At 56.8% G+C, this 27,099-nt stretch overlaps 1 protein-coding gene across 8 annotated transcripts in view; it reads left to right on the top strand.

Annotated features, from left to right (window-relative positions):
• The window catches only part of IGSF9B (immunoglobulin superfamily member 9B), a 50,160-nt gene that overhangs the window by 6,851 nt on the left and 16,210 nt on the right, over positions 1-27,099 (top strand). For 3 of the 8 annotated variants that reach the window (XR_013341127.1, XR_013341128.1, XM_021525805.2), the window contains exons 2-19: positions 840-1,037; positions 2,610-2,756; positions 4,167-4,318; positions 5,410-5,527; positions 6,227-6,368; positions 6,495-6,640; positions 8,893-9,035; positions 9,815-9,955; positions 11,146-11,262; positions 12,873-12,965; positions 13,070-13,220; positions 13,760-13,883; positions 16,568-16,743; positions 17,334-17,560; positions 18,395-18,479; positions 19,725-19,886; positions 20,612-20,657; positions 21,958-23,589. Coding sequence is in view for 5 of the 8 variants with exons in the window: in XM_021525805.2 (XP_021381480.2) it covers positions 840-1,037; positions 2,610-2,756; positions 4,167-4,318; positions 5,410-5,527; positions 6,227-6,368; positions 6,495-6,640; positions 8,893-9,035; positions 9,815-9,955; positions 11,146-11,262; positions 12,873-12,965; positions 13,070-13,220; positions 13,760-13,883; positions 16,568-16,743; positions 17,334-17,560; positions 18,395-18,479; positions 19,725-19,886; positions 20,612-20,657; positions 21,958-23,589 (4,000 nt within the window). In the remaining 3 variants the exon portion in view is untranslated. Of the gene's footprint in view, positions 1-839; positions 1,038-2,609; positions 2,757-4,166; positions 4,319-5,409; positions 5,528-6,226; positions 6,369-6,494; positions 6,641-8,892; positions 9,036-9,814; positions 9,956-11,145; positions 11,263-12,872; positions 12,966-13,069; positions 13,221-13,759; positions 13,884-16,567; positions 16,744-17,333; positions 17,561-18,394; positions 18,480-19,724; positions 19,887-20,611; positions 20,658-21,957; positions 23,590-23,955; positions 24,282-25,069; positions 25,116-27,099 lie in introns of all 8 variants that reach the window. The other 5 variants (XR_002465039.2, XM_021525810.2, XM_021525807.2 and 2 more) reach the window with 5 other exon arrangements.

Here is a 27,099-nt window from a genome sequence, read left to right as displayed (position 1 = left end):
ACCCCCTGTTTGGCTTCCCCCCAGCCCTGGGTTTCCCTCTCTCTGCCTCTCTGAACGCCGTGCTGAGGATGCAGCTTTGCTGCTGCTGGCAGAGCAGGATGACGCCAGGCTGCAGCGAGCGGGGCGGCACAGCCGGGGTGGAGCAGCCTTGGAGCTGAGACCAAAGTCCCCTGTAATTAGCCAGCTGGGAGGAGCAGGGTGACAGACCCGACGCGCAGGTCGCAGACGGGTTTCAGGCTCGGGGCTCTCGGGGATGCCCGAGGACATGCGGGCTTGGCTGGAGCATGGCGGCTCCGGGGACCCTGCCCACCCTGGCTCCGGTGGGAGAGCTGGCTCCGTGGGCTGGCACAGCAGAGCTGTGGCCAGGGGTCCCTGCATGCCCAGTCCTGCCTGCTGGAGGATGCAGGGACACAAGCTAAAAGCAGCCTTTTCCCTGCCACAAGGACAGAGGGTAGCCCAGATGGTGGTGCTATGTGGGGAGCAGTGCTAGGCATACTCTGTGCCCCTCTACTGAGAGCAGGGGTCCCCAAAACCTCTGTGAGGGTCACTGGGCATCACCCTTGCTCTGGTGCAGAGGTTGGGAAGCTGTCCTGGAGCACTGGGGTGCTGATGGCCACTGTCCTGACTCCTGTGGTAGCTCAGGGTGGCCTTGGAGCTGAGTGTAAGGAGCTGGGACCCCCTGTTGTTTTTGGGGCAAGGGTGACCCACGGGCTGCCCTTGTTGGATATAGGTGCCTGGGGATGGGCATTACTACTGCTGTTGCTCTTCTGGCCATCCTGGGTCAATGCTGGGGACCAGCAGTGGGATCAGCCACAGATTCTTCCTTCGCCCCCTCGCAGGTGCCCTCGGCTCGAGGGAGGAGCCCGAGTTCGTGACCGCTCGCGCTGGCGAGAGCGTGATCCTGGGATGCGACGTGATCCACCCGCTCACGGGACAGCCCCCTCCCTATGTTGTGGAGTGGTTCAAGTTCGGCGTCCCCATCCCCATCTTCATCAAGTTCGGGTTTTACCCTCCCCATGTCGACCCGGAGTATGCCGGTGAGTCCTGGGGGCGCGGGGGGCAAGGGCGGGGTGCCAGGTCCCGGCTGCGGCACGGCCCGGGACGCGCAGCTCCGCTCCATCCGTTCCTCCGTCGGAAACCACGCGGGCTCTGCCTCTCGTTGCTCGCTTTCCACCCAGTTGGTTTTAATTAAGCAGCAGCGTTAGGAAGCCAGCTGGGCTGCGTGGGACGGGAGCAAGCGAGGCAGAGAAACCCAGGGTGATGTGTGGTGGCGGTGGCTGCTACTGCTGCCGCTGCGCCCCGGAGCAGCTGTGAGCCCAGGGAGGGGTGCTGGGGGGACAGTGACAGTGGGGATGGAGCCAGGGCCACGTGCTGGGCGGAGGTGACAGGTTGGAGCTGCAGAACTGATGTGCCAATGTGCTGCCTGTGACACGTGGCCGGTGTCCTCTGGTGGGATCTGTGAGCTGGAAACCAGCCCCTGGAAGGCTGGTGTGGCAGGACAGACCCGTTGGGGTAACTCTTTCCCTGTGGAATGCTGTCCTGGGAATCTTCTTATGGGTCTGCCCAAATTGCTCTCTAAGAAATGCAGCAGCAGGGATGATGCACCAGCTGAGCCCTGCCAAACTCAGCTCAGCAATAAGCGATCCCACAGCCTGGTGGCCACTGCACCAAGGTGGAGGTTTAGGCTGTTTTGCTCCTGACCCTGTTTTTGGGGATGTGCACAGGGTCAGCTCAGGGCTGCCCTGCTTTTTGGGAGTCTCCCAGGCGGGGAAAAGCTTTGGGGCACACCCATGTGCTGGCTGTGCCGCCGCCAGCCCCCGGCTGGGAGCAGAAGGCCAGTGTCACTGCAGGCAGACATTGCTCGAGGCACCTTGCCCGGCCCTGGCAGCTTGGCTCTGCCACCCCCAGATGGGCGAGTGTGTCACCGGCCTGGCACCACCGGCCTGGCACCACCGGCCACAACCACAGTGCGGGGCTCAGCCAGCCCCAAACCGGGACAGTGCCCACACAGGGATGGAGTGTCCCCTGTGGTGACGTTCTGGGGGGTTGCTGTGGTGTCAGGATGGGGGTGTCCCCTGCAATGATGCTCTGGGGGCTGCACCAGTTTGGGATGGGGTGGCCCCTGCAGTGATCTCTGGGGGCTGCACCAGTTTGGGATGGTTTCTCCCTGCAATGATGCTCTGGGGGCTGCACCAGTTTGGGATGGGGTGGCCCCTGCAGTGATCTCTGAGGAGCTGCTCTGGTGTCAGGATGGGCTGTCCCCTGTGGCCAGGCTCTGGGGGCTCCTCCAGTTTGGGATGGTTTGTTCCCCACAGTGATGCTCTGGGGGCTGCTTCAGTTTGGGGTGGTTTCTCCCCGCAGTGATGCTCTGGGGGCTGCACCAGTTTGGGATGGTTTGTTCCCCACAGTGATGCTCTGGGGGCTCCTCCAGTTTGGGATGGTTTGTTCCCCACAGTGATGCTCTGGGGGCTGCACCAGTTTGGGATGGTTTGTTCCCCACAGTGATGCTCTGGGGGCTGCACCAGTTTGGGATGGTTTCTCCCCCCAGTGATGCTCTGGGGGCTGCTCCAGTGCTGGGGACATGCTGCCAACGCTGTGCTCTCCCCCAGGCCGGGCCAGCCTGCACGACAAAGCCTCCCTGCGCATTGAGCAGGTGCGCTCCGAGGACCAGGGCTGGTACGAGTGCAAAGTGCTCATGCTGGACCAGCAGTACGACACCTTCCACAACGGCAGCTGGGTCCACCTCACGGTCAATGGTGAGCGGGGCGGGGGCTGCGGCATCCCTGCGGTGCCAAAATGGGATTTCTGCTGGATGCTGGATGTCTGCTGCATGCTGGGCCTCAATGGCATCTGTGCCTGGCAGACACGCGAGCCTGAAGCCATCCAGGCTGGCTGATCCGGCCAGGGTGTGACTTCAAAAGGGACAAAGTTTTATTAGGGATTCCTCAGTTTAATTACATGGAGCTTGTTTAAAGGAGAGACATCAAGAACCGGGGCTGGGAATGAATCACCTCTCAGCAAACAGATCAGAAAATCAAATCTTTGTTTTCTTGAAATTCAGATTTACTCAAATTACTTTTTCATTTTATTAAGGCTGTATATTAAACTAATTAACAAATTGTCATTCTCTGCATCAGGAGAGAGATCTTTATTTTTAGCCCAGCAGCAGGGCTGTGCCTCTCCTGCTGCAGTGGGGTGGCTGGAGAGATGTGGCCACTGGCAGCTCCTCGCTGGTCTTGCCTTGACCTTGTGCAATTAATTTAACCTTTGGGGGGATGGCTGTGCTGTGGCACAGAGCAGAACCACCTAATTGAGCCCAATTAGTGAGCGGGAGCTTTGCAAGCAGGGCCGTGCAGGCCACCAGCCCCATCCCTGCCTGCTGCTTCCCGCTTTCCCCCAACCTGCTAATGAGCTCCGAGGGCTTGGGAAGGAGGGCAAGAGGAGGAGGAAGGAGGAGGAAGGAGGAGGAGGATGGTGGTGCCTGGCTCACCTCTGCCACGTGCACGGATCCTGCACACTGCCAGCCGGAGGGGCTGGAAATGGCCCCAGGTGCCCTGTCCCTCCCCTTGGCAAAATGGGCTGTTTTTGGGGCTTTATGCAGCACGGGGTGTGCAGGGGCTTAATAACAATATAATAACCATAATCCTCCCAGCCCGAGGAATTGCTTTCAGGGTGAGGGCTGTGGCTTTTCCCCAGCGCATTACAACGCTTAATTTTCTTAGGGGGAAAATAAAAATCATTTGGGGAGAAACAAAATATAATTCCTTTTCTTTTTTTTTTTTTTTTTCCTTTCTTTTCCCCCCAAGCAGATTAAATTGCCAACCTGTCTTCCTCTAAAGTGGGCTTTAACAACCGCGGGTAATTAGGGGCGGGCTGTAATCCTGCCAGCCTCTTTCATCAGGAAGGAGCCTTTCGATCTGCACTGCGGTGTTTTCCCATGTTTTGACAATAGCGAGTTAATGTGCAGCGGGGTGGGTGGGGGGAGGACGTGGTGCTGCTGGGGAGGAGAGGCAACGGGGCTGGGGTGCGGTGGCACCTCTTGCTCGGTGTCCCCAGGGACACCTTTGGGGTGGTCCCAGCGCTGCCCTGGGGATGTGCAGAGTGTCCCCGTGTGCCCTCAGACCCAGAGTGGCCAGGGGTGAGCCGGTGGTCTCCTGTGCCCCCAGCTCCCCCCACGTTCACCGAGACCCCGCCGCAGTACGTAGAGGCGAAGGAGGGCAGCAGCGTCACCCTGACCTGCATGGCGTTCGGGAACCCCAAGCCCATCGTCACCTGGCTCAGAGAGGGAGACCTTCTGGGTGCCAGTGGCAAGTACCAGGTAGGTGGGTGAGGGCAGCCGTGGGGACTCCTGGGCTGGGAGCTGGCAGGGACGGTATTGACAGACCCACGGTGGCGGCAGCTCCGCCGTGCCTGGAGCCAGCCAAGCTTTCTCAGCACTTCTCCTTGGTGAGATGCCCATTTTGCCCCACCCCATCCCTGCTGAGCAGCAGCCTGTAACGCTGCCAGCCCTTGGGTGCAGGCTGGAGACCCTCCAAGTGCTTGGGAGAGCCCTGCCCCTGCCCCTGACCTGCTCCCTGCACACTCAGCCCAGGGGCCAAGACCCTGGAGATGGGGTGGGGGCTGCAGCCGGGGGTAGTGTCCCCCCTGGCAGGGACGATGCAGCAGGGCTGGAGCAGGGCAGGGTTGATCAGGGAGGATTTCCCCTCCTCCCCTCCCTTCAGGACCCTTTTTGCATCCCAGAGGCTCCCAGGCAGAGATTCCCCCCTGAGCTGTAATTGGTAAATCAGGCATTGGAATCAGCACAGGCACTAATGAGAGTAATTAGGAATCATTTGTTACTAATTGAAATAGAAGGATGAGGCAGAATGAGGTGGGGGGAAAGCCTGGCTGGGAGGCCTCCCTGCGCATGGGGGTGCTGCTGCCCCAAAGGTGGCAGTCCCTTGTCCATCCTTCTGCTGTGTCCCCAGGGGAATCCATCCCCTCCTCTTCCAGCTGAGAGATGGCCCCACAGGGAGGACAGTGGCCAAGCTGGGGTCTGCCCCTCATCCCCCAGCGATGGAGCAGGTCCTTGGTGGGCAGGGAATGCTCCAGCAAGGCTCCTTGTGAAGCTCCAATGGTGCTTGGCAGGAGTGGTTTGGAGCCTGCTGCCTTGCCAGTCACTTCTGGGAGATGAATGCGCTGGGATGGTTATTTATTTATTTCATGATTTTTTTTTTTTCCTTCCCCTTGGCGTCGAGCAGAAAGGCGTGTGTTGGTTTATTAATATCCCACGTCTTGCAGAGCGGGGAAACCCGTCTCTCATCCGGCCCTAAAAGCGCTGGCAGCTCTCTGCCGTGGGAAGCAGGGAGGGTCTTTCCCCATCCTCCTGGGGGTCCCTGCCCACGCTCCAGGCCCTTCCCTTGTTCCCAGGTGAGCGACGGGAGCCTCACGGTGCTCTCGGTCAGCCGGGAGGACAGAGGTGCCTACACCTGCCGGGCCTACAGCATCCAGGGCGAGGCTGTGCACACCACGCGCCTGCTCGTCCAAGGTGAGACCTTCCAGCTCCTCAGCATCCCCTGGGAAGCCAGCATGGGGGGATTCCACAGGCCACAGGGCTGTGCTGTCACCCTGGGGCACCCTCTGTGCCTGGCATGGTGCTGGCTGCCCTGTGGCTCTGCATCCTGTTTGTAGGATGGAGGAATCTGCTTAATTGGGCCGCGGTGGTGGCTGTGCTGATGAGCAGCCCGGCCCTGATGGCAGCTCGGTTTTGTTTGGGAAGCGGGGAAAGGATTGAGGCTGTCATGAAGCGCCTCGTCAGACAGCGGTGATGCATGACAGGCCTCCTGCTCCTTGCTCCCTCTCTTATTAAATAAATCTTTAATTAGGTCAACAGCGACCAGCAGAGAGAGGAGCACGGGGTGTCTTCTGCTCTGCTTTTGTGGCAGGGGTGAGCTGCTGGCTCCTGGCAGTCTGTTCCCCCTGGATTTTTCCTGTGGGTGATACTGTTCTCCAGAAGTGCTGGGAATGAAGGGAGGTGTGTCCTTGTGTGCCCTGGGAGAAGATGTAGAGATTAGGGAGAGGGCTGGGAATAACAGGGTCACTGTGGTTCCCATAGGATCCAGGCTAGCCCTGCCCCAGAGTCACCCAGCAGCTCCCAGCCAAAACGCTGTGATGGAACTGAACCTGAGCAACCTTTGTGGGGACACCTGTAGTGGTGGGAGTGACACCTTCCTCTTGCCCCCTCCAGGACCTCCCTTTATCGTTTCCCCTCCGGAGAACATCACAGTCAACATCTCCCAGGATGCGCTGTTCACCTGCCAGGCCGAGGCGTATCCCGGGAACCTCACCTACCTGTGGTACTGGGAGGAGGAGAACGTCTACTTCAAGAAGTGAGTTTATAGCTGGTGGGGCAGTGTGTTCTCCTCCTCCTGCTGCTCCTGGATTGTACAGGGAGCTGGCATTGTGTTAGGTTTTGCTCCGGGCTCTCCTTGTGATCCTCCTCTCCTCTTCTGCAGTGACTTGAAGCTGAGGGTGCGGATCCTGATCGATGGGACGCTGATTATTTTCCGTGTCAAACCAGAGGATGCTGGAAAATACACCTGTATCCCCAGCAACAGCCTGGGCCGCTCGCCATCAGCCTCTGCCTACCTGACAGTGCAGTGTGAGTGCAGGGATGGGGCTGGGACTGGTACCACCTGCCTCCCAGGCAGCCCCAGAGGCTGTCTTGTCCTGGTGTGACACTGGGAGAACCAGGCTGATGTGACAGCAGCCTCTGGATGAACACGGAATCATCCTTGGCAGAAAGGAGTACGAGCATCTCCCACGTGGGTGTGGGAGACAAGAAAGCAAATGGTCTGAGTGACACTGCTCAGCAGGGACCGGTGTCCACCTGGGCTACAAGTGGTTTTTAATTAGCGAGCATCATCCCATGGCTGCTCCCCGACTGTCCTCACCCTGCCGGGGTGAGCTAAGGGCTCTCCGTGCCAAGGTGTATTTTTTGGTGCTCGTTTGGGGGGTTTGTTGCTGTGAACGGCGCGGTTCTGCGAGCTCGGTGTGTCACATTTTTCAGGCGGTAAGTGATCTAAACAAGCGGAGGAGAAAGGGCTGCGGCAGGAGCGTTGCTTCCCACGCTCGCAGCTCTCCCGGAATCCCGGGCGGTAATGGGTAGTGTGCCACCGGCATCCTGTGGCATTCCACAGTAATGGCCTCAATTGCCACCGCTCCAATTGCAATATTGCTCGGCTCGGAAAGACTTTGCCGTTTTTATTTCATAATGAAAGACAGGCCTGAGCAAAGTGGGCTCTCAGCGTGGATTTTTCCTGGCTGCCTTAGAGCTGCTGCTGCCTTTAGACCTGGTGCTGGTTAGTGGGGAGCTTCTGAGAGAAGGGCTGGCACCCCTGTGGGGATGGGTGAAGGGGCAGAGTGGGCAGGGGGACGCTGTGAGTAGTGCTGTGCCCAGGCTCAGGCGTGATTTGGGGCTTGGATGTTCCCAGCTGGGTGGCTCTTGGGAAAGCCTGTGGCCTCAGGCCATTAAATCTGCCCTGCCGCTAATCCAGGGCCGCTTGTCAGGGCTGATAGCTGTTAAAAATAGCTCTAATGGCAGGGAGAACAGGCTTGGACAATCTGCTGCTCAGCCAGGCTTCCGAAAAGGAAGGGTGCTCAGCTTTTGGTGCCACAAACCCTTTTCCTCCTGAGCAAACCTCATACACACGGGGGTGATGCCTCCGGAGGGAGCTTCCCATCCTCCAAAAGCAGATGGGGACACAGCTCTGGGTCATTAGTGGGCTGGGCTGGCCCCTGGCCAGTGACCTAGTAGTGAAAGGCTCGATCCCATTACCCTCTCCCGCACTGCTGGAGTCCTTGATTACATTTCCTAAGAGGTGGAGTTAAGCAGAGGGGGGTAAAGCCTGTCCATATGTGGCACTGGGCAATCTGGGTTATGGTGCCACTGCCGGGGGCATGCACTTCTGGGGAGTGGCTGGGGTGACGTGCTGGGAGCAGAGCTCCCAGATTCTGCTGGTTTTGCCCCAAGAAAGCAATAATCTTCCACATCTTCCATCCCTTCCCATTAAGCACCTTAATGTTTACCCCCTACTTTGCATCAGCAGTGCACCCCAAAACCCCTATATTTATCCCTTAATGCAGTGTAAGCCCCATCAGGATTTTCCCATAACCTCGTGCTACCGGTGTCTAGACGAGAGTGTAGAAATACTCTTCTTATTAAAAATAACATTTTTTTCAAAAGCTTCTTATTAAAGAAAGTCTAGATTCTCTTCAACCCACTCGCACTTAATTAAAAAGCTCTTAGAAGTGCTGTTAATGACACATTCTAGACTGGAGGATTGCGAGACACCTCTCTGCGTGGGTGGTGCAGCATGGAGGGGGGGGTTAGATATGTATTTTAAGGTTTTTGCATCTTGGAAAGGGTGAGGTGGATGCTGTTCAACATGACCCAGCCTCAATAAGGCACGAGTACAAGCAGATATGGGAGGTAAAGGACTCATGGAAGCCTGGACATAGATCCCTTTTCCTATCTGGGTGTGTTTAAGGCCTTGCAGTTGAAGTGGTTTTGGTTGCTTGTATGTAGAAACAGTCTGTGTTGGGTGTTCATCACACCTGGCACGTGTTGTGCTGTAATGGAGCAGTGCAGGCTTCAGCAGGATGCAAGTTGATGTGGAATTGGGAGCAGGAATATCTCCCATTTCTTCTTAAATACAATCTTTAATGAGCCCCTGGACATGAGCAAAGCCTCCCAGAAATTCCAGGTATTCCAGAGGATTTGTGTGTAGCAAACTTGGCTTAACAGCCTGTGGGAGCCAGGGTGCTGCTGTGTTTGGAATTCATCACAAAAGTGAGGCTGGGAGGAGGGATGAGCTCTCTGCCCATGCTAACGTGGTGCTGCTGCCCTGGCAGATCCTGCCCGCGTGGTGAACATGCCCCCCATCATCTACGTTCCCATCGGGATCCACGGGTACATCCGCTGCCCGGTGGAGGCAGAGCCCCCGGTCACGCTGGTCAAGTGGAACAAGGACGGGCGTCCCCTGCGAATCGAGAAGGTAACGAAGCCCCCGGGGAGGGGAGAGGGGGCACAGAGGGGTTGGCACCCTCATGTCCTTGGCAAACACCAGTGAGCACCACCAGGCACCCTGTGGGTCCCTTTCTGTTGGGAGAGAAGAACCTCATGGATGGCATGATGCTGCTTTTCCTTATCAGCTGTGGGCAGAGATAACTCCAGCTCTTGTACGGAGCCCACGGTGCCTGTGGACATTCTGTGTCTCCGACCTCTGATGCTGTCTTCCCCCTAAAGTCACCTCCTGATGGCCCTGTTTTATTTTCCCAATGGCAAGCGGTGGTTAAAAGACCCTTTTAACAAATCTACATCTTCCCCTAATCATGGTTTGATAGTCTGAGCAAGGATATTAGCCATGAAATATTTAAAGAAAACGCTCAATATTTTAAATTTTTTGCTTAAATATTAACGATTTGAAGTTTTAATTCCATTTAAAGCTGTTGCTGCTGTGGCCTCGTGGTCCTTGGTGCCCTCAGGTCTCCAGGTGGAGATGTCTTGCTGACTCTAGAACAAGTTTTATTTAGTGTTAGATTCTGATCTTAAATCATTTGGGCTACATGAAGGAGCCTGGCTGTCTTTGGACGGGCTGATGTTACCTAAATTTCCTCTCTCTGTTGAGGAGATGCTTTGGATGTTGGGAGTGGGATTGGGCATCTCCTGGAGATGTGACAGCACCCTGGACGTGGGTGGGGGCTTGGCTGAGAGGGAAATAGGGAGCTGTGGTGGGTGTGGGATGCACGAGCTCCCTGGTTCTCCCTGCTGCAGTATTCTGGCTGGAACCTGCTGGAAGACGGGTCGATCCGGATCGAGGAGGCCACTGAAGATGCTCTCGGCACTTACACCTGTGTGCCTTATAACGCCCTGGGTACGATGGGCCAGTCTCCCCCTGCCCGACTGGTACTGAAGGTAACTCTTCTGCCAAAATCCCGTGGCTTTGCTGGGAGCAGTGTCCTCGGGGCCAGGAGCAGCTCCTGGGGCTGTGTGGGGAAGAGCAGAGGCTCCAGGGTGAGGGCGTGTCTGTGCTGTGGTTGGGGAAGTGCTTCCCACCAGCACAGGCAAACCCCCGGGGCACCCTGTCTGGTGGAGCTGGAAATATCCAGCAGCACGGGTTTTGACGCTGGACTGGGGTAGTCTGAGGAAACATCTCCCTGGAATGTCCCCTTTGCCAACAAAACACTTAGCCCTGCTGGCCCCGGCTCGGGTTCAGGAGGATTTTAATAAATGGATGATTTGAGCTCCACGTGCTCCGGCTGCGTGCGGCGCCTGGGGCGCGCCGAGCTCCCGGTGCAGCTGGGGTGGGAGCTGCTGCCTCTTCCCTCCCTGAGCACGGAGTCCTGTGCCTGGGAGGGAGCTGTGGTGATTCATGGTGTCTCGCCGAGGTTTGGATGATAACACTCTGTGTACCAGACACACACATCCGCCGGGGCGGCTGCCGGGGCGAGGAAATCAGGGTGATGGCTGATGTGATGTGGGTGGGTTTCTTCCTGTTTCGAGGAGGTAAAAAGCAAGATGCTGCTCAGCCTGAAGAGAAGTTGTGTGGAGTTGTCACAACAGCCTTCCTGTGTCTAAGGGGGCCTGCAAGGAAGGTGGAGAGGGAATCTTTGTCAGGAACTGTAGAGATGGGACAAGGGGTAATGGGATCAAACTGAAGGAGGCAAAATTTAGGTTAGATATTAGGAGAAAGCTCTTCTGTGTGAAGGTGATGAGGCCCTGGCACAGGTTTCCCAGAGAAGCTGTGGCTGCCCTATCCCTGGAAGTGTCCAAAGCCAGGTTGGAGCAATCTGTGATAGTGGAATGTGTCCCTGCCCATGGCAGAGAGTGGAATGGGTTGAGCTTTAACGTACTTTCCAACCCAAACCACTTCGTGATTCCATGTTTCCATGCTCCAGTGCGGTGGCTCTTTGTAGAGAATGTCCCTCCAGGTGTGTAATTTGGTCTGCCATTGAGGCTCCTTATCACATGTTCTCCACACAATTTTCCTTGCAATGCCTCAAGCTTGTCTAGAATGGGGATTGGGTTGGTCTGGCAAGGGCTTGGTTTTGATGATGGGAATTTGGGCAGGCTGACACTCCTTGTTTTCCCTTGTTTGGCTGCAGGACCCCCCCTATTTCACGGTGCTACCAGGCTGGGAGTACAGACAGGAGGCAGGGAGGGAGCTGTTGATTCCTTGCGCTGCTGCCGGAGACCCCTTTCCCATCATCGCCTGGAGAAAGGTACCCGGCCTGCCAGACAAATCTGCAGTGCCTTTGGCTTTTGGTGAATATTGCAGACAGAGAAGCCACACTCTGTCCCGGTAAGAACAAACTGCAGGTACAGCTGCTTCGCTTTGGGCTGAGCCACTGCCGTCCTGTCCCGCAGGTGGGTGGGGGAAGCCCGGCTTGTGGCCGCCGAGTGATCCGGGAAACCGACACGGCAGCATCCGCAAAGCTGAAACGCTGCCCCCGCCCCGGCCCCCTCCTCGGCCTCGCCACACTGCCCCCAGGACACCCTCCTCCTTGCCTGGCTCCCAGGTGGTCACCAGCAGGACGTGGCAGTTGTGGCAATGCCGTTCTCGCAGCACGCACCTCCTGTGGCGGGAGGGGATGTGTCACCACAGCACATCCAGGGGTCTCTTGGCTCTGGACCAGTCAGCAGCTGCTTTATTGCCCCAAGACTTCAAAGGAAGAAGCTGTTTTAATGATCCTGAACTGGATATGAAGGCTTCAAGATGTCCCTTGTCATAGAGCGGGGTGTGGTGGCACAGCCTGGGAGCAGTGAGGGCTTTGCAGTCCTCCTGTAGCCTTCCCCTTGCTTCCCACCTTTACTACTCCCATAGGAAAGCCACTTGCAGGAGACCTCCTGGGCTCTTTGTTGTGCTGTCAGGAACTTCCCTCCAAGCCATCCATGCCCTTCTTAGGGCTCTTGAGAGTGATCTGGGTCCCTCTGTCACCCAGTGGGAGCATCCCCAATCCTTGCGTCTTGAGCTGCTGCATCTCTGGGTCCCTTTTAGCAGCACGAGGAGGACCATGACTTGTACACATTGCAAGTGACCTGCCTCAAGCTTGTTGGCTGTTTAGTCTTTTTATCCACCTTATTTTTCTTTCCATGCCCTCACTAGGTTCAGCCAGGTTTCTTTCCAATCCCACTTGTGTCCTCTTCTGGTCCTCCTCATTTTGTGGCTCTGGGCTTATGTCCTCCAGCTCCAGTCAGGGCTGGCTTGAACTGGGCTCAGTTTGCCAGTGGCAGAAGCCAGCTACCTCCCTCCCCATCAGCCCACCAGTGCTGACCAGTCTCTTGAAGAACTCCTTGCCTTGCACTGGTAACCCCTCGTGTCCGTGGGCTCCTCTGCTTCTCCTTCTTTGCATCAGCCTGTGGGTCCTGGTGTTGATCAGCAGAATCCCCACATGAAGAACAGCTGAAGAGGACTCAGGACAACGTGGGATTTGCACAACTTTGCCTGATGGACATAAATGAGTTGTTACAAGATCCATCTTTCCGCTCGGCTTGAGAGATTCCAGGCGCCTCCACGCACGCCATCCTCCCACATCCCCATGGGGCCCTCGCTGCCCAGACCTCTGACGTGAAGGGTCCACCTCTCATCTGCTGCTACCTGAGGCTGAGGGGCAGTTTGGGCATCTCCTGGGGCAGCCTATGCCTTCCCCATCCCTGGAGGGGGTTTGCTGGGATGCCCAGCGCCGCTCCTTGCAGCAGTTTCAGCTTTGGGCGCCGGAGGTTGAGCCCCGGCGCGGGGCTCGGTGTCCGTGCGAGTGCCGTGGGGTTTCCCGCTTGTGTGTGAGTGCTGAGCAGCAGCCTCCTGACGCATGCCTCTCGCGTTGCCCCCCAGGTCCTCTCGGAAACGGGGGAACCGTCTGCCCTGCCACGACCGGAGAGCCCGGATCCCCTGCCGGTGGCCGGCGGTGTCCCCTGGGCCGCGCAGGTAGCTTAGTGACCCCGCCGCCGTCTCGCCCTGCCCCACGCCCCGCTGCTCAGTCATGTTTTTTTCTCTCTCTGCCTGGCCCCCCACCCCGCTCCTTGCCCAAGGTAGGGAAGCCCAGCAGGAGCAAGCACAACACGCTGCCCGGCGGGACCCTGCAGATCCGCTCCCTCGGCAAGGACGACCACGGCGAGTGGGAGTGCGTCGCCACCAACATCGTCGCAAGCATTACTGCCAGCACCCACCTGACCGTCGTAGGTATGGGCAGGGGGGACAGGGGCCTGGGGAGAGCCCCCCAGGCAAGGCAGGAGATGGGCATGCTCCCCACAAGGAGAACTGTGGTGGCAGGACAAGGGGGAGTGGCTTTAAACTGAGAGACAGCAGGTTTAGATGGGATATTGGGAAGAAATTCCTCTCTTTGAGAGGGATGAGGCACTGGCACTGTGCCCTATCTCTGGAAGTGTTCAAGGTCAAGTTGGACAGGGCTTGGAGCAGCCTGATCTACTGGAAGGTGTCCCTGCCCGTGTCAGGAGGGTTTGAGTAGCTCTCCCTCTAAGTTCCTTCCAACCCAAACCACTCTATGATTCTAAGAGCGATGTCTCCTTTAAATATTATTTCCTGGTGCAGTTGCCTTTCTCTGTGCTGTTATTTTGGCCACCTGCCCTGTTGCCATCTCCAGCAGAGATGGCCTCGGCCCTTGGCTTGGTGCAAGAGGAGTCTCCTCGGACCATGGCTTGGGAGAAGAGCCCTTCCAGCCCTGGAGCTGCTCCCCTCTAAGCTGTCCCCTCTCTCTGCAGGGACAAGCCCTCACGCCCCGACCAGCGTGCACGTGGTGGCCGCCATGACCTCAGCCAACGTCTCCTGGGAGCCCGGCTATGACGGTGGATACGAGCAGACTTTCTCAGTTTGGTACGGCCCTCTGTGAGTCATCCTGGCATGCTTTGCTCTCTGCTTCTTTTCCTTCCTAGCCGACCCGAGCTTCGAGCAGCCGGGGGGAGGAGGGTGGGGAGGGTGGTGTGCCCAGCTCTGTGCCCCTGGGGCTGACAGGGCTGAGCTCCCTCGGGGCTCCTGGGAGAGATGGGTGGTGCTGGTGGTGGGATCACGTAGTTCCCGTATTTCCTCTCCCTTCTGTGCTGGCCTCTGCCTCCGTCTGCCCCAGCAGGTTTTACTCTGCTTGTGGTACGTGGGAGATGCTTTACATTCGTGTAGCTGTGCCTCTGGCATCTAATTTCAAGATAAACTGTTTATGAGGCTTAACAGCCAGGGAGAGGATGGAAAATGCAACCTTTAGAGAGTGTGTCCTGGAAGAGCTGTGACTAAGCAGAAATGTTCTCTCCTTGCTCCGTGGCTCCCTGGAGGTGGTTAAATCCCAGCTGAGATCATGACCAGCCACTGTGAGATCCTGGCACCGGGGCTTTGCTCCCATAGCTCCTGTGCTCCCCAGCACGCAGGTGCATCCCACCTTCCTGCCAGGCTCGGCCCTGTGCCTCTCCCCTGGGGCAGGAGAGGGAGAAATGTAGCTGCAGCAAGGCTGGGGTTTTCTTTGGGCTCTGCTGTTGTCATCTTCTTCTAAAGAATCATCCTTGGAAACGTGGAGGGGGTGATGTGTTCCCTTTCCAGGCTTGGGCTGGCATTCTTCAGCCTTTCCTCTCGCTCTCTCCTTCTTTCCTTGCCTTAATTTGCCCTGATGGAGGCTGCTGATAGAGAGGAGAGAGGGAGATGCTGCCTGTAATGATTTCTGCTCTGCTCCAGCCTGGGGCTGGGCTGTCTGTCTGGAGCTGGAAAGAAGGAATGGATTGAACAGAGAGGGGGAAATGAGGGAGCAAGCTGAGCAGTGCAGACCTTGCTTTGATGAAAATGTCCTTGGGAAGGAGTGGTTAAACCTCTTTGCTCTGGCTGCATCAGCAGCTGCTGCTGCTCTTGCTCTGCAGCCTACTCTCGGATTCCTGCCTCCTCGTGGCTCTTCCAGACTCCACAGGGAGGGAGCAGCCAGCAGGAAAGGGAGTTTGCACCAAGCTTGCATTAAGGAATTCACAGGGAGCTATGGGGACTTTGGACAGGGAGGCAGTGACCCTAGGGTGTGATCCCTGGGGGCTGTGCTGTTCCCTGGGCCCAGGGATCTGGGACACAGCTGGCTCATGTAGTGCCACCCAGAGTGCCATCCGTGTGCTTTCCTCCCTGCTGTGCCTGTGGGATGCTCAAGCACAACATGGCTCCATTTTCTCTGGGTTCGTGCTCTCCTCCCGTGTCTGCTGCTGTTGAGGCTGGAAATGCAAACCCCGCTCCCCAGGGGTGGCCAGGGCCAGCACAGCATTCCAGCTGCACCACATCCTCCCTCAGCAAGGGGTTCTCCCAGTTCAGCGCTGCATTTATCCCCTGCTTTCCCCACCCTCAGCCCCTCCCTCGTGTGTCCCTGCCCGCAGCAGTGCAGGGAAGGAGGGATGTGAGGGCAGTAGGATTAAACACTGCAGGGAAAGCTGCCCTGCTGCCCTCCTGCCTCTGCCACGGTGGTGAGGGATCCTGGGATCTGCAGTCCCAGCTGGAGCTGCAGTGATCCAGAGGTTTTCCCTGGGTTTGGCAGAGGCACACAGCACATGCATGGCTCTCCACCAACCTGCTCGTTTCCATGGCTTGCTGCTGTTTCTCTGCCTCACTTTGTGCTCCCTGGACAACAGCAGCGTTATTTCTCTTTCCTCCATCTTTTCCTGCTGGGTGGATTCACCTGGCTGTGTGCTGGTGGCTGCAGATGTGCCCCCTTACCTGTCCAGGACAGACCATCTGCACAAATCCTTCCCAAATCCTCCATGGACACCACCAAATCCTGCAGCTGAGGGCTCAGACTCCCTAAAACATCTTTCTAACACAAGCACCTATACTTGCAGTCTAGCAGTCATGCAGTGGTGCTGCTTTGGGATGTGGGATCCTGGTGGGATTAATGGCTTATGGAGGAGTCTGCATGCTCCTGGGTGGCACTGGGATGGCTCTGGGAGGGTTTTTCACCTGGGTTTGTGGTTAGAACCCAGCACGGTTGTGTCCTGCACTCCCTGCCAGTGCCTCTGCTGCTCTGCCAAACCCTGAGTGGTGCCCCAGGCTGTGCTGGCAGCCCCCGACTTGTGCAAATGTGGCAGAGATGGGGATTTAGTTAAATGTCTCTTGTGGGATGACATGTACAGGGCTACAGCTGAGGGAGAACTTGGCTCTGGCTCAGGAGATGTCGAGGTATAAATGGGAACAGGGCCTGTCTCCTGCGTCAGCCGTTCCCTTTGCAGCACTCACCAAAATGCTCCAGCTCCCGCTTTTGCCATGGAAAACTGGTGGAGACTGAGTCAGAGCAGGGCTGTTGGCACTGCTCCTGTCCCTGACCCCGCTCAGGGCAGAGGGGAGAGCTGGTGGCAGTGCCCCTGAGAGCTGGTGGGACACGAGGGCATGGTGTCCTCTGCCAGCTCGTGGGTGGCGAGTGACTGCCCCATGTCCATCCACATCACTGCTGTCAAACCAAACCATCGCTCGGGAAAGCTCCATTTTTGCATAAGAAGTTGATGCTGCCTCTTGTCCTCCCTGTCAAAGACACCTTCCCCTGAGGATGCTCCCTGTTCTCTCGGCAGGATGAAGAGAGCCCAGTTTGGACCCCATGACTGGCTGTCTCTCCCTGTGCCAGCTGGTTCCAGTTGGCTGCTGGTGGATACCTTGGAACCAGAGACTGCCTACCAGTTCAGTGTCTTGGCTCAAAACAAGCTGGGCACCAGCTCCTTCAGTGAGGTGGTCACTGTGAACACTCTAGGTAGGTCCTCCTTGGGATCAGGGGAGGGCTGGGAAGGGATCTGGGAGGTCTGTGGGGAGAAGGGGCCCTTTGCCTTGCTCCATGTGTCCTATCTGCCGGAGATGGAGATGAACATCATCAGCAATAGTTTCCAGCCATGTAGGAGATAGTTTGTGGAGGGTCCTGGATGAAGCTTGCAGACTTTGCTGGATGCATGAGGCTCTGGAAGGCTTGTCCTGAGACACAGCACAGGAGAGCTGTACTGTGCCAGTCAGCTTTTAGATCTTCCTTAAGTTCAGCTGGGATCAGGAGGTATTAATAGAGCATGAGATCACTCGTTACAGCTCAGAGCCTTTGGGCTCTCAGGTGGAGGTGGGAGGAAGCAGGAAAGCCTGGAATCATGGCCTCATTTGTCCAGTGCCTTTTGAAAATCCACTTTTCTATGTCTGTGATAAGAGACCAGACTCCCAAAGCGTGCCCTAAACTCCTGGAATGTGGGAACAGCCACAGTGGTCCTCCTGCTGCTGCTGGGGGCACGTGTGGAAGAGGATCTCCTGTGCTTGCCCTGCCCCAGCTCAGAGGTGTCCCTGTCCCTTCTGCTCTGTCCCCAGCATTCCCTGTAACAACTCCAGAGCCTCTGGTGTTGGTTACCCCACCGAGGTGCCTAACAGCCAACCGGACACAGCAAGGCGTCCTCCTGTCGTGGCTCCCTCCCGCCAACCACAGCTTCCCCATCGACCGCTACATCATGGAATTCCGCGTGGCAGAGAAGTGGGAGATCCTGGATGATGGCATCCCGGGCTCCGAGAGCGAGTTCTTCGCCAAGGACTTGTCCCAGGTGAGCAGGGGGTGCCCACGCCACACCCAGCTCAATGGTCTTTTCCAGCCTTTATGGTTCTGTGATAATATTGCACCGTCTGCTGCAGCTCTGGGGAAGTTTTGGAGTGGCTCGATCAAGGAGCTGGGCAAGTGTTGGAAAAGAGAGAACATTTTAATGATTTTAGTTGCTGGTGTTAAGTAATCAAAATCAATATACATATAAATGATAAATAGTGTGTTACTCTTCAATTACTCTTAGCCAGTGTTTGGCAAAGTTGTTATAAGCTACTTTTGTAGGAACACAGCTTGAGAAAATGGCTGAGACTTAAAGTTTTGATGAAGTCAGTCTGATATGCTTCAATGAACAAAGGGACAGAAGGATGTATTGTTGAGGTTGGAATGTAGGGTTTATGGACCACAAGGACATTTTACAGAAACCAGAAGCTAAAGAGATGAACAAAGTCTCAGTATACATTAGAAAGTCCCTACAGGAGGAAAAAGATACTAAAAATATGCACTAATTAGCATAAGAAGCGAGAAATCAATAACCAATAGAGGATAGAATACTAATTAATGAAAGAAGAATTGTGTAACTTAGAACCAATGAACAATAATCTTTGTTTGATGAAAACCTATAAATAGATGAAAAAGTTTTATATCTGTGTCTGGGTGGAGGCCAGAATTTTGGCTGGCCACACAAAATGGCCACACACCCCCTGGGCAAGGATAAAAGCTTGACTTGCTAACATTAAGAAGGTGTTGTTAGAGGGTTTTATTTATCTGGGGGATGTTGGAGGTTCTGGTAGGACTGGAGGCTGCATGGGGGCCCTGACGGGTGTGCTTGGTGTTGCAGGACACCTGGTACGAGTTCCGTGTGCTGGCGGTCATGCAGGATCTCATCAGCGAACCCAGCAACGTCGCTGGCGTGTCCAGCACAGGTGAGGGCTGGCTCCTCTTCTCCCCACGGCTGTGGGGCTGAGAGCTGGGCTGAGGGGGCTGCCGTGGGTGTGCTGAACGCTGCGCCGACCCCAGGCTGCCGCGATGGGAGCAGGCGAGGACAAATCCGCGGAGCCCCGCAGAGCCCAGCACGCCCCGGCTCTGCGGTGAGCCTGGAGAACAAAGCTCCGAGCGGGCACTGGCGCAGCCTGGGAGCGGGAATGAAAGGTGGAGAGAGGGAAAAGCAGCACTGCAGTGCAGAGTCCACAGGGAAAAGAGCTTTGCAAGCAGGGAGACTGCAACGTGCTGCAGTTGGTGCGTGTTCCCTGCCTATGCAGCTCGGAGGATGCTCCTCGAGCAGAGGGGCAGGCGGAGGAGGTTGTGATGGCGCTGGGGAAGGCGAGGGCAGCAGGAAGGGATGGGGATGCGGCGAGCCTGGATTTTCTGGCTCTCGTGGAAAGCCCAGCCCGGCTGTGCTGCGATGCTGCGGTCTCTCTCTGCCCCCAAGTGGTGCTGGTGTGGTGAGGAGAGCTTGCTGCAGCCTCCCTGCTGGCTGCCCTTGCTCCTCACGCCCAGCTTTTCTGATGGGGTTTGGCAGGTGCCCGTGGGGGAATGCGCTGATCCTGGATATGGCAAACAGCAGGAGCACTGAGGTGTGCAGGGTGCACATCTGCACGTGTCCCCAGCTGAGGTCCGCTGGGGCTTCACGTGTGCTCCTGCTTAGCAAAGGGTTTGGAGCCCGGTTTTCGTTGGAATGCTGAAATGGAGAGGTTGAAATACCTTGTGCTGCTGCAGTGGGTTATTCAGCCAGGAGGTGACTGCAGGTTTGCTGCAGCTGTGTGTTTAGACATAAATATGTATTTGTTTGGTGTGGAAGCTTCTTCCCTGGGTGTCCACCAACTAACACAGAAAGGTTTATCAGGTTGCTTTGGGAAATCTGATCTAGTTGAAGATGTCTCTGCTTATTGTAGCGGAGTTGGACAAGAAAGCCTTAAACAGCCCTTTCCAACCCAAACTATCTTATGATTCTGTGATCTGCTGTGAGATGACCAAATCCCTTGGCCCTGAAACAGCTCTGATTGCTCTCCCTGTGTGGGCTGGCTTGGAAGCAGGGTCTTTACAGATATTATCATCAGGGTCTTTACAGATATTATCATTCCTGGAGACTATCACTGCCTCCACACTCTGGAGTTCCCCTTCCCTGGGGAAGGCAGCAGGTGTAACACTGCCCTGTGTTTTTTCCCCAGATGTTTTTCCTCAGCCTGACCTGACGGACGAGGGCCTAGCCCGCCCGGTGCTGGCTGGCATCGTTGCCACCATCTGCTTCCTGGCTGCTGCCATCCTCTTCAGCACACTCGCCGCCTGCTTCGTCAACAAGCAACGCAAACGCAAGCTCAAGCGCAAGAAAGGTGAGTCCATTCCCGGTCTGCTTCCTCCCTCCTTCCTGTCTCCCCCTCGTTTCTCCCCCCTGGTTCTGTTGTGGTCGTAACCTTCTTCCCTGTCTGTCTCTTCTTCGTCCGTGCGCGTCCTCAGGTGAAGCCCTGACTTCCTCCCTCGGCTGTGCCTGAAAGCGCCCGTGGTCGGGAGCGGGAGAGGCAGGGTGGGTGAAGAGGCGCCAGAGAAACTAGCCTGGGAATTCCGAGGGAGCTCTCCCACGTGGTGATAACTCCTAGAGCTGGGGATTTAGGGCTGGGCTGTCCTCTGGGATGCAGACGGGGGGCACTGCTCACCTCCTCCAGGTCCCCCCGGAGCTGGGCTCGCCAGCCGCTCCCAGCCTGGAGTGGGCACTGCTGGGCTAGAGAAGATCCCAAAGGAGACCCTGCTGCTCTGCTTCCCAAAAGCTGGGACTGCAGCCTCCATGCAGGAGTGGCTGGTAGGGAAAAGGGCGGCTGGGGAGCTGGAGAGGGCAGGGAAGCAGCTCCACCTCCTCCAAGCTGCGGGGCTGTGGCAGCAGGACGGGCAGGACCCTGTGACGGGAGCTGTTTGTTGTCAGCAACCATTAAAGCACTGGAGCAATGAAACCTTGGCCTCTTGTTGAGTGTCTTTTGTTGTCGTGATGTTGAGTCTGTCTTGTCTCTGTCGTGTTGCGCCTCCTCAGCGTTCTCTCTTCTTTCCCCTTTTTATTCTCTTCCAGACCCTCCTCTCTCGATAACCCACTGCAGGAAGAGTTTGGAGTCCCCGTAAGTATCTGTCTTAGCTGCAGCACCAGGCTGTGGGGTCTTCAAGGTGCCTCCCTCCTGCAGTCATTGCAAAGCTCCAATGGAAATATCTCATCCTTATTTGGTTGCTCCTGATGAGCTGTTTTTGGGTGTTCCCTGAGCTTTTGGGAGCATAGCAGTTCACAAGAGACAAATGGGCATTGGAGCAGAAAGCGGCAGGGACAAATGCAGCAAACTGAGCTAAGAGATGACCCTGCTGGATCTGTGAACATTTTACAAAGCTGGAGTTGGCTGGTGGAACTCAATTCAACACCAGTTGGAAGGGGCTCCTTAGGACAAGGACTAGCCTGCTGCACATGGAGTCCTTCCTACCAGCTCAGTATAATTTTTGAGTTATTCTCTGTTGGCTCTTTTCTCCTGGGAAATTAATCTTTTTTCCTGAAGAGTGCCTTGCTGAAGCCTCTTTCCACATGTGCCCAAAGGTGGTGGATCGTGGTGCTGCAGAAGCCACAGCTGCTTGCAGAGCCCATCAAAAGCATGTGTAGCTGCAAATCAGTAGGAGCATCTTCCCGGTGGGAGTGCAAGAGTCTGGGATGTGGACACCTCATTCTTTGGCTCCTCGACTGTTGGAAAATGTCCTGGTGCCGGTGGATCTGAATCTTACTTGTTTTCAGTTCATCCACTGCACTGAAATAACCTGCACTGTCTGTTGAATCTGCTGTCATTTGCCTCTCAATCCTGTTTGTCCAAGGCTCTCTGGATAGGGATGCGGGAACTAACCTGATGCTCCCTGACTTTTGAGGTGCTCAGCCTAAAGTCTGAGTGTTGAGAATGGGAGAAAGATTTGGTCTGAAATGATCCGTCAGCATCTCCAAGTGAGGGGCTGAGTTCTGTGGGAGGGAGCATTTGCCTGATGTACCTCTTCTCAGGGCCTTTCCTGGGCATGGATAGCTCAGGTGGACATAAGAAACCCCAGAAGGAATTGGAAGCGAGCTCTGGATGTGTCTTTTTTCCCTGTGGGGCTGTGGAGCTTGTTGCAAAGTCTTGGTGGGGCTTGTTGTGAGGTGTTGGGGTGTTGGTGGAGCTTATTGCGAGGTGTTTGTGTGAGCTTTCAGCCCCAGGTGTTCCAAGCTGCCCTCCCAAGGAGCAGGGATGCTGTGCACTGCTGCTGGTGAGACTCTGCCAATTTCTCCCAGAGGTTCCTCTTTTGAGAGCTGCTAGCACTTTGTTTCCCGGATCCAGAGTTGTTCTTCTGGGCGAGAAGGGCTCCTTTCTGCTCCAGGTGACCGTCCCCTCTTGGTTTTTCTCCCCTGTGGTCCAGGTTGTCTTCCGGCAAGGTGAGTCCCGAGAGCATCCGCACACTCCGTCCCCCCTCGGAGTCCTCTGATGACCAGGGCCCTCAGGCCAAGCGGATGCTGAGCCCCACCAAGGAGAAGGAGCTCTCCCTTTACAAGAAGACCAAACGAGCCATCAGCAGCAAGAAGTACAGCGTCTCCAAGGCGGAGGCCGAAGCTGAGGCCACCACTCCGATCGAGCTCATCAGCCGCGGGCCGGACGGACGCTTCGTCATGGACCCGGCGGAGATGGAGCCCTCCCTGAAGACACGGCGGATCGAGGGCTTCCCCTTCGTGGAGGAGACGGACATGTACCCCGAGTTCAGGCAGTCGGACGAGGAGAACGACGACCCCGTTGTCCCCACCTCCGTGACCGCCCTGAAAGCCCAGCTCACCCCTCTCTCCTCCAGCCAGGAGTCCTACCTTCAGCCACCAGCATACAGCCCCCGGTTCCACCGGGCGCTGGAGGGTCCCGGCGCCCTGCAGGCCACTGGCCAGGCCCGCCCGCCAGCCCCCCGGGCTTTCCACCACCAGTTTTACGGTTACCTCAGCAGCAGCAGCCCCGGGGAGGTGGACCCGCCGCCCTTCTACATGCCAGAAGTCAGCCCGCTGAGCTCGGTCATGTCCTCCCCACCGCTGCCCCCCGAGGGGCCCTTCGGACACCCCACCATCCCCGAGGAGAACGGGGAGAATGCCTCCAACAGCACGCTGCCCCTGGCCCAGACCCCCACGGGGGGCCGGTCCCCCGAGCCCTGGGGCAGGGCCGAGTTCCCCTTCGGCAGCCTGGAGCTGGCCCCTGCGCCGTTCCCCCACCAGCTCCAGCCCTGCGAGGCGGCCGAGGGCTCCCAGCCCACGGGCTGCCTTCCTCGGGGGCCACCACCCTCCTCCCTCCAGGTGGTCCCCGCATCCTACTCGGGCATCCTGCCCCTGGAGGCACCAAAGAGCTGGACCGGCAAGTCACCGGGCAGGGGTCAATCCTCCGTGCCCACTACCACCAAGTGGCAGGACAAACCTATGCAACCCATGGGATGTCAAGGGCAGCTAAGACATACCAGCCAAGGTATGGGCATACCCGTGTTGCCTTACCACGAACCGTCCGAGCCCGTCGGCCCCAGCGGCACAAGCACATTCAGCCTGGACACCAGGTGGTACGAGCCCCAACCCCGACCTCGGCCCAGCCCTCGGCAGGTCAGGAGGGCTGAGCCCAGTTTACATCAGGTGGTGCTACAACCTTCAAGGCTTTCTCCTCTGACCCAAAGTCCCCTGAGCTCCCGCAACAGCTCCCCGGAGCTGACTGCCCGCGCCCGGCCCCGCCCGGGGCTCATCCAGCAGGCGGAGGTGTCGGAGATCACGCTGCAGCCGCCCGCGGCCGTCAGCTTCTCCCGCAAATCCACGCCGTCCTCCACGGGATCTCCGGCGCCGAGCAGCCGCGGGGACAGCCCCAGCTTCCGACCGACCACCGCCTTCACTCCCGTGGGCACCGGCTTCTCCAACTCCCAGGGCTCCTCCCTGCCCGTGGACACCATGGATGTTTTCGGAGACATCCCTTCTCCAAGGAGGGCTGACGAGGAGATTCTCCAACCGGAGCCGACATCCACCACCACGGTAGCCGCCACAGGGTAAGTGCGTGAGCCCCGTGGTGATCCCCCCCAGCCCCTTCCTGGCTTCCCCCACCCTGCCTTACCCACTCCCTCTGACTCCCTCCCTGCCATCACCATCCCAACTGGTAGGGTCTCTCTGGGCACGCTGCAGCATCCCTTTTGGAGACGGCGTCCCGCGGGCTTTGCTAGGCAGAGGCTGGTGCCACGGGCATGGGTTGCATGGCCGCCGCCCGAGAGCGCTGGGTTTTAGGCAGGCGACCTTCCCGGTCCCTTGGGAATCTGGAAGCGCCGTGACTTGGGCTACGGGCCGTCTACCAGGTGTACAAAGACCTGGCTCGCTTAGGTAAGTGTCCTGGTGTCACTGGAGGTTGTTTCCTCTTCTAGCTGCTGGCTCTTGGCTTTCTTCGAACGTTAGGGCCGCCGCCGCCGCGCCTCTGTCTTCCTCCTCTTCCTTCCCGCGGAGTCTAGAGAGCTTTAATGCATGACAGAAACAGCTATCACGGTCACCGCCCCACCTGCAAAAGGGATGCTGCAGCCCCAGGACGCGGGCAGGGAGAGATCAAGGACTTAGCCACACCAGCAGCATGTCAGGAGAGGAGCAAAAATATAAATAAACTAAGCCCAGCGGAGATCGGGAGGCTGCCGGCACGCTCAGATCCTGCCCTAAAGAGGGATGTGGCTGCACTAGACAGTAGCGGCTGGTTTTCCAGGTACCAGGGTTGCTCCAGGCAAAAGCGTCTCTCTCTCTCTCTCTCTTTCTCTCTATTTCTCCTCTTTCCTTCCGTCTTTCACAGCACCTTAGACCCCGTAGCCGTGCTTTCGTCCCATCCTTTCGTCTCGCTTCATTCTGGCTTCTTGTCTGGTGGGGTCGAGCCCCCTCCTCCAGCTTGTGGCAGAGAGGAGTCGGGGGCCGGGGCTCCCAGCCCCGCGGAGCCGGCGCGGTCGGAGGCGTTCGGAGAAGAGGCTGTGTTCTGGGGAGGGGGGAAGCAGCGTTTCACCCCGCAGTGCCCTCCGCATTTCACTCCCGCCCTCTGGTACCTGGAAGCGTTATGGCCTTAGCAAATCCCTGAACGGGAGGAAGGAGGGCTCAGGGGGGAGAGGATGGGGAGGGAGAACAGCTGGATGAGCCTGAAATGACTTCTGTGTGCCTCTGGAAAACCCAGCTACGGAGCGATGCAGGCAGGGATGTAGTCACAGGTCCATGTCTCTAGCAGGGCATGCCAAGGAGAGCCAGCTCCAGGACAGAGCCGTGTTAGAGCAGCACTGTTGTCCGTGCTTTTATGCAGTGTATCCATTCGCTTTGTTGATTATCGTTTTTGTTTCTTCTTTTCCTTTCTCTTCTGTTTCTTTCCCCCTTTCTTCTCCAGCCTCGTTTCATTTGTGTTTCAGTTTGGTTTCTTTCCCTCCTTTTTCCTTTGGAGTTGTTGACGTGCTGATGTGTTGCGGAGCTCGGCTCCTTGCGGGTGTTGATAACTGCTTTGTTTTTGATTAATCTCAGCTATCTGGGCAGTGTTGTCGAGACAAGCTTCTCCTCAGCTCAATAGGTAAGGGTGATCCATGTCCGAAAGGATGGTGTGGGTGCTGTGGAGGGTGGCTGGGAGCGGGGCATGACAGGGGACACGGAAGGGGCTTTTCCAATACCATCTCTTCCTTTAAAGGGGAATATGGAATGTGAAAACACTAGGAAACACCTCTGGACGCACAGTCTCTGTGGCTTTTGGGTTTCCCCTCCCAGCAGCACACGCTGCTCCCCTGCCTTCGGGGCTGGGGTTTGGGATGAGCCGAGCTGCCGTCTCCCTGGGCTGCCCTTCCTTTCTCGGGGGCTGGTGACACACGTGGCACTTTTGGCCCTGGCAGGGTGCACAGGGGTTGTGTGGTGTTAGGGAGGTGTGTGTTGAGGTGGGGTTGTCCCAGATGATCCAAACCAGGAGGAGCCCACAGCTACCCCCTGGAGCCAGGAAAAAACAGCCACCTCTGGAGCCACCAGCTTTACACAGCAAGCTCAGGGTGGGCTCCAAAAATCAGTCTCCAGCTGCAGTCCAGCACACAGAGAATTTTGTTTCCAGCACTATCTGGATCTGTTTTATTTTCCCAAGTCTCCTCAATCACAGAAAATGGAGGAAGTCTTTCTCTCAAGATGGATTGTATGCTTGGCAGCAGCAGAACTATGGTCTCAGACTTCCAGAAAGGTGTTTTTTCATTGCCATCACAGGTGTAGTCATGGGAAAATCCTTGAAATTCTCCTTGGAGAAATCTTTGACTTCTTCTGACCCAGCCGTAATTAAACTGCACTAAACAGATCTTGAAAGACTCTTCCAAGAAAATTCCTCCTGGGCTGCCTTCATGGGCCTGGTTTCCTAGATAGCCATGGGCATTTCTGGAACAGGGATGGAGTAATCTGGAGATGGTTTTCAGACCTTAGAAGCAGAAGAATATCACTAAAGCTGCCAAATCCAGATGGAATAATAATAATTTGTAGACTTAATAGACCCAGAGAATTGGCAGCACTTGTTTGGCCATCAGCCAGGCTGGTTGTGAAAGCAGAGATGGGATTGTAGATGTGCCTGTTTCTAAGGGCATGGCCATACCCAAACTTCCCTAGGACACATCTTACAAAAGATGTGTTTGCTGCCTTGGTTGGGAAGGGTCAAGGTCCTGGCTGATTCTCTCCAACAGCCTGAGGAACCTTGTTGGGCTGGGAAAAAGCCTCGTGAGAGAGAGGTGGGATGCCTAGAGAAATCAGGGAGATGTTTCCAGGAGAGGGGAACTCCTCCAGCTGACCTGGAGGGTTGTCCTGGGGTGGGGAGAGCAGGATTGGCGAGGAGGGGGTGCTGGATGTGTGTGCACCATGGAGGAGCCATCCTCTTGGCGTGACAAAACCCATCCCGTTTGAGCCTCCAAGTCTCTTGAGCACTTCTTCTGTTTTTCCTTGCTGATCCCGGCACAGGGCATCCTGTGAGGATCAAAGCTGGTACCAAGCCTTGAGAGATCTGGGCTGTGCCAGGCTTTTTGGGAATGGGGAAGCCCTCAGAGAGGATGTGGCTGTTTGTTCTTGCTCTGTGGCCCTTCCCTGCTCTGGCAGCGTTAGGGACACGAGCAGTCACGGCTTTAGCACAGCAGAGGTGAGTCCAGGCTCGTGTCTGAGGTTGGTGTGGCTTTTGTTTAGATCCTGGTTGTCTCCAGTGCTGGCTGCCGTGGGCTGATGGATTTTGAGGAGCAGGGTGACACTGCCCAGCAAGGTGGGAGCATCCGTGTGTCCTACTCCAGGATGCTGCTGGGAGCTGCAGTCACAGGGGCAGCTCCAGAGTCATTATCCCCAAAAAGGGGAAACCAGCAGAATAAATCTCACTTCAATAAGCAAGGAATCCCATAGAGAGCCCAGCCAAGTAATTTCTTGATGATTTGGGGTTATAAAATTGTCAGTGCATGCGGAGCAGGCCAGACCAGCCAGACCAGCCAGATTTCTCTATTGCAGCATTAGAAGCTGAGAGGAGAAGGAGAGGCAGCATGTGGGCTCCCTGCTGCAGC

This window comes from Lonchura striata, chromosome 23 (genome assembly GCF_046129695.1).
Source record: "Lonchura striata isolate bLonStr1 chromosome 23, bLonStr1.mat, whole genome shotgun sequence".
Lineage (NCBI taxonomy): Eukaryota > Metazoa > Chordata > Aves > Passeriformes > Estrildidae > Lonchura > Lonchura striata.
This window is presented reverse-complemented; position numbering and strand designations above follow the sequence as displayed.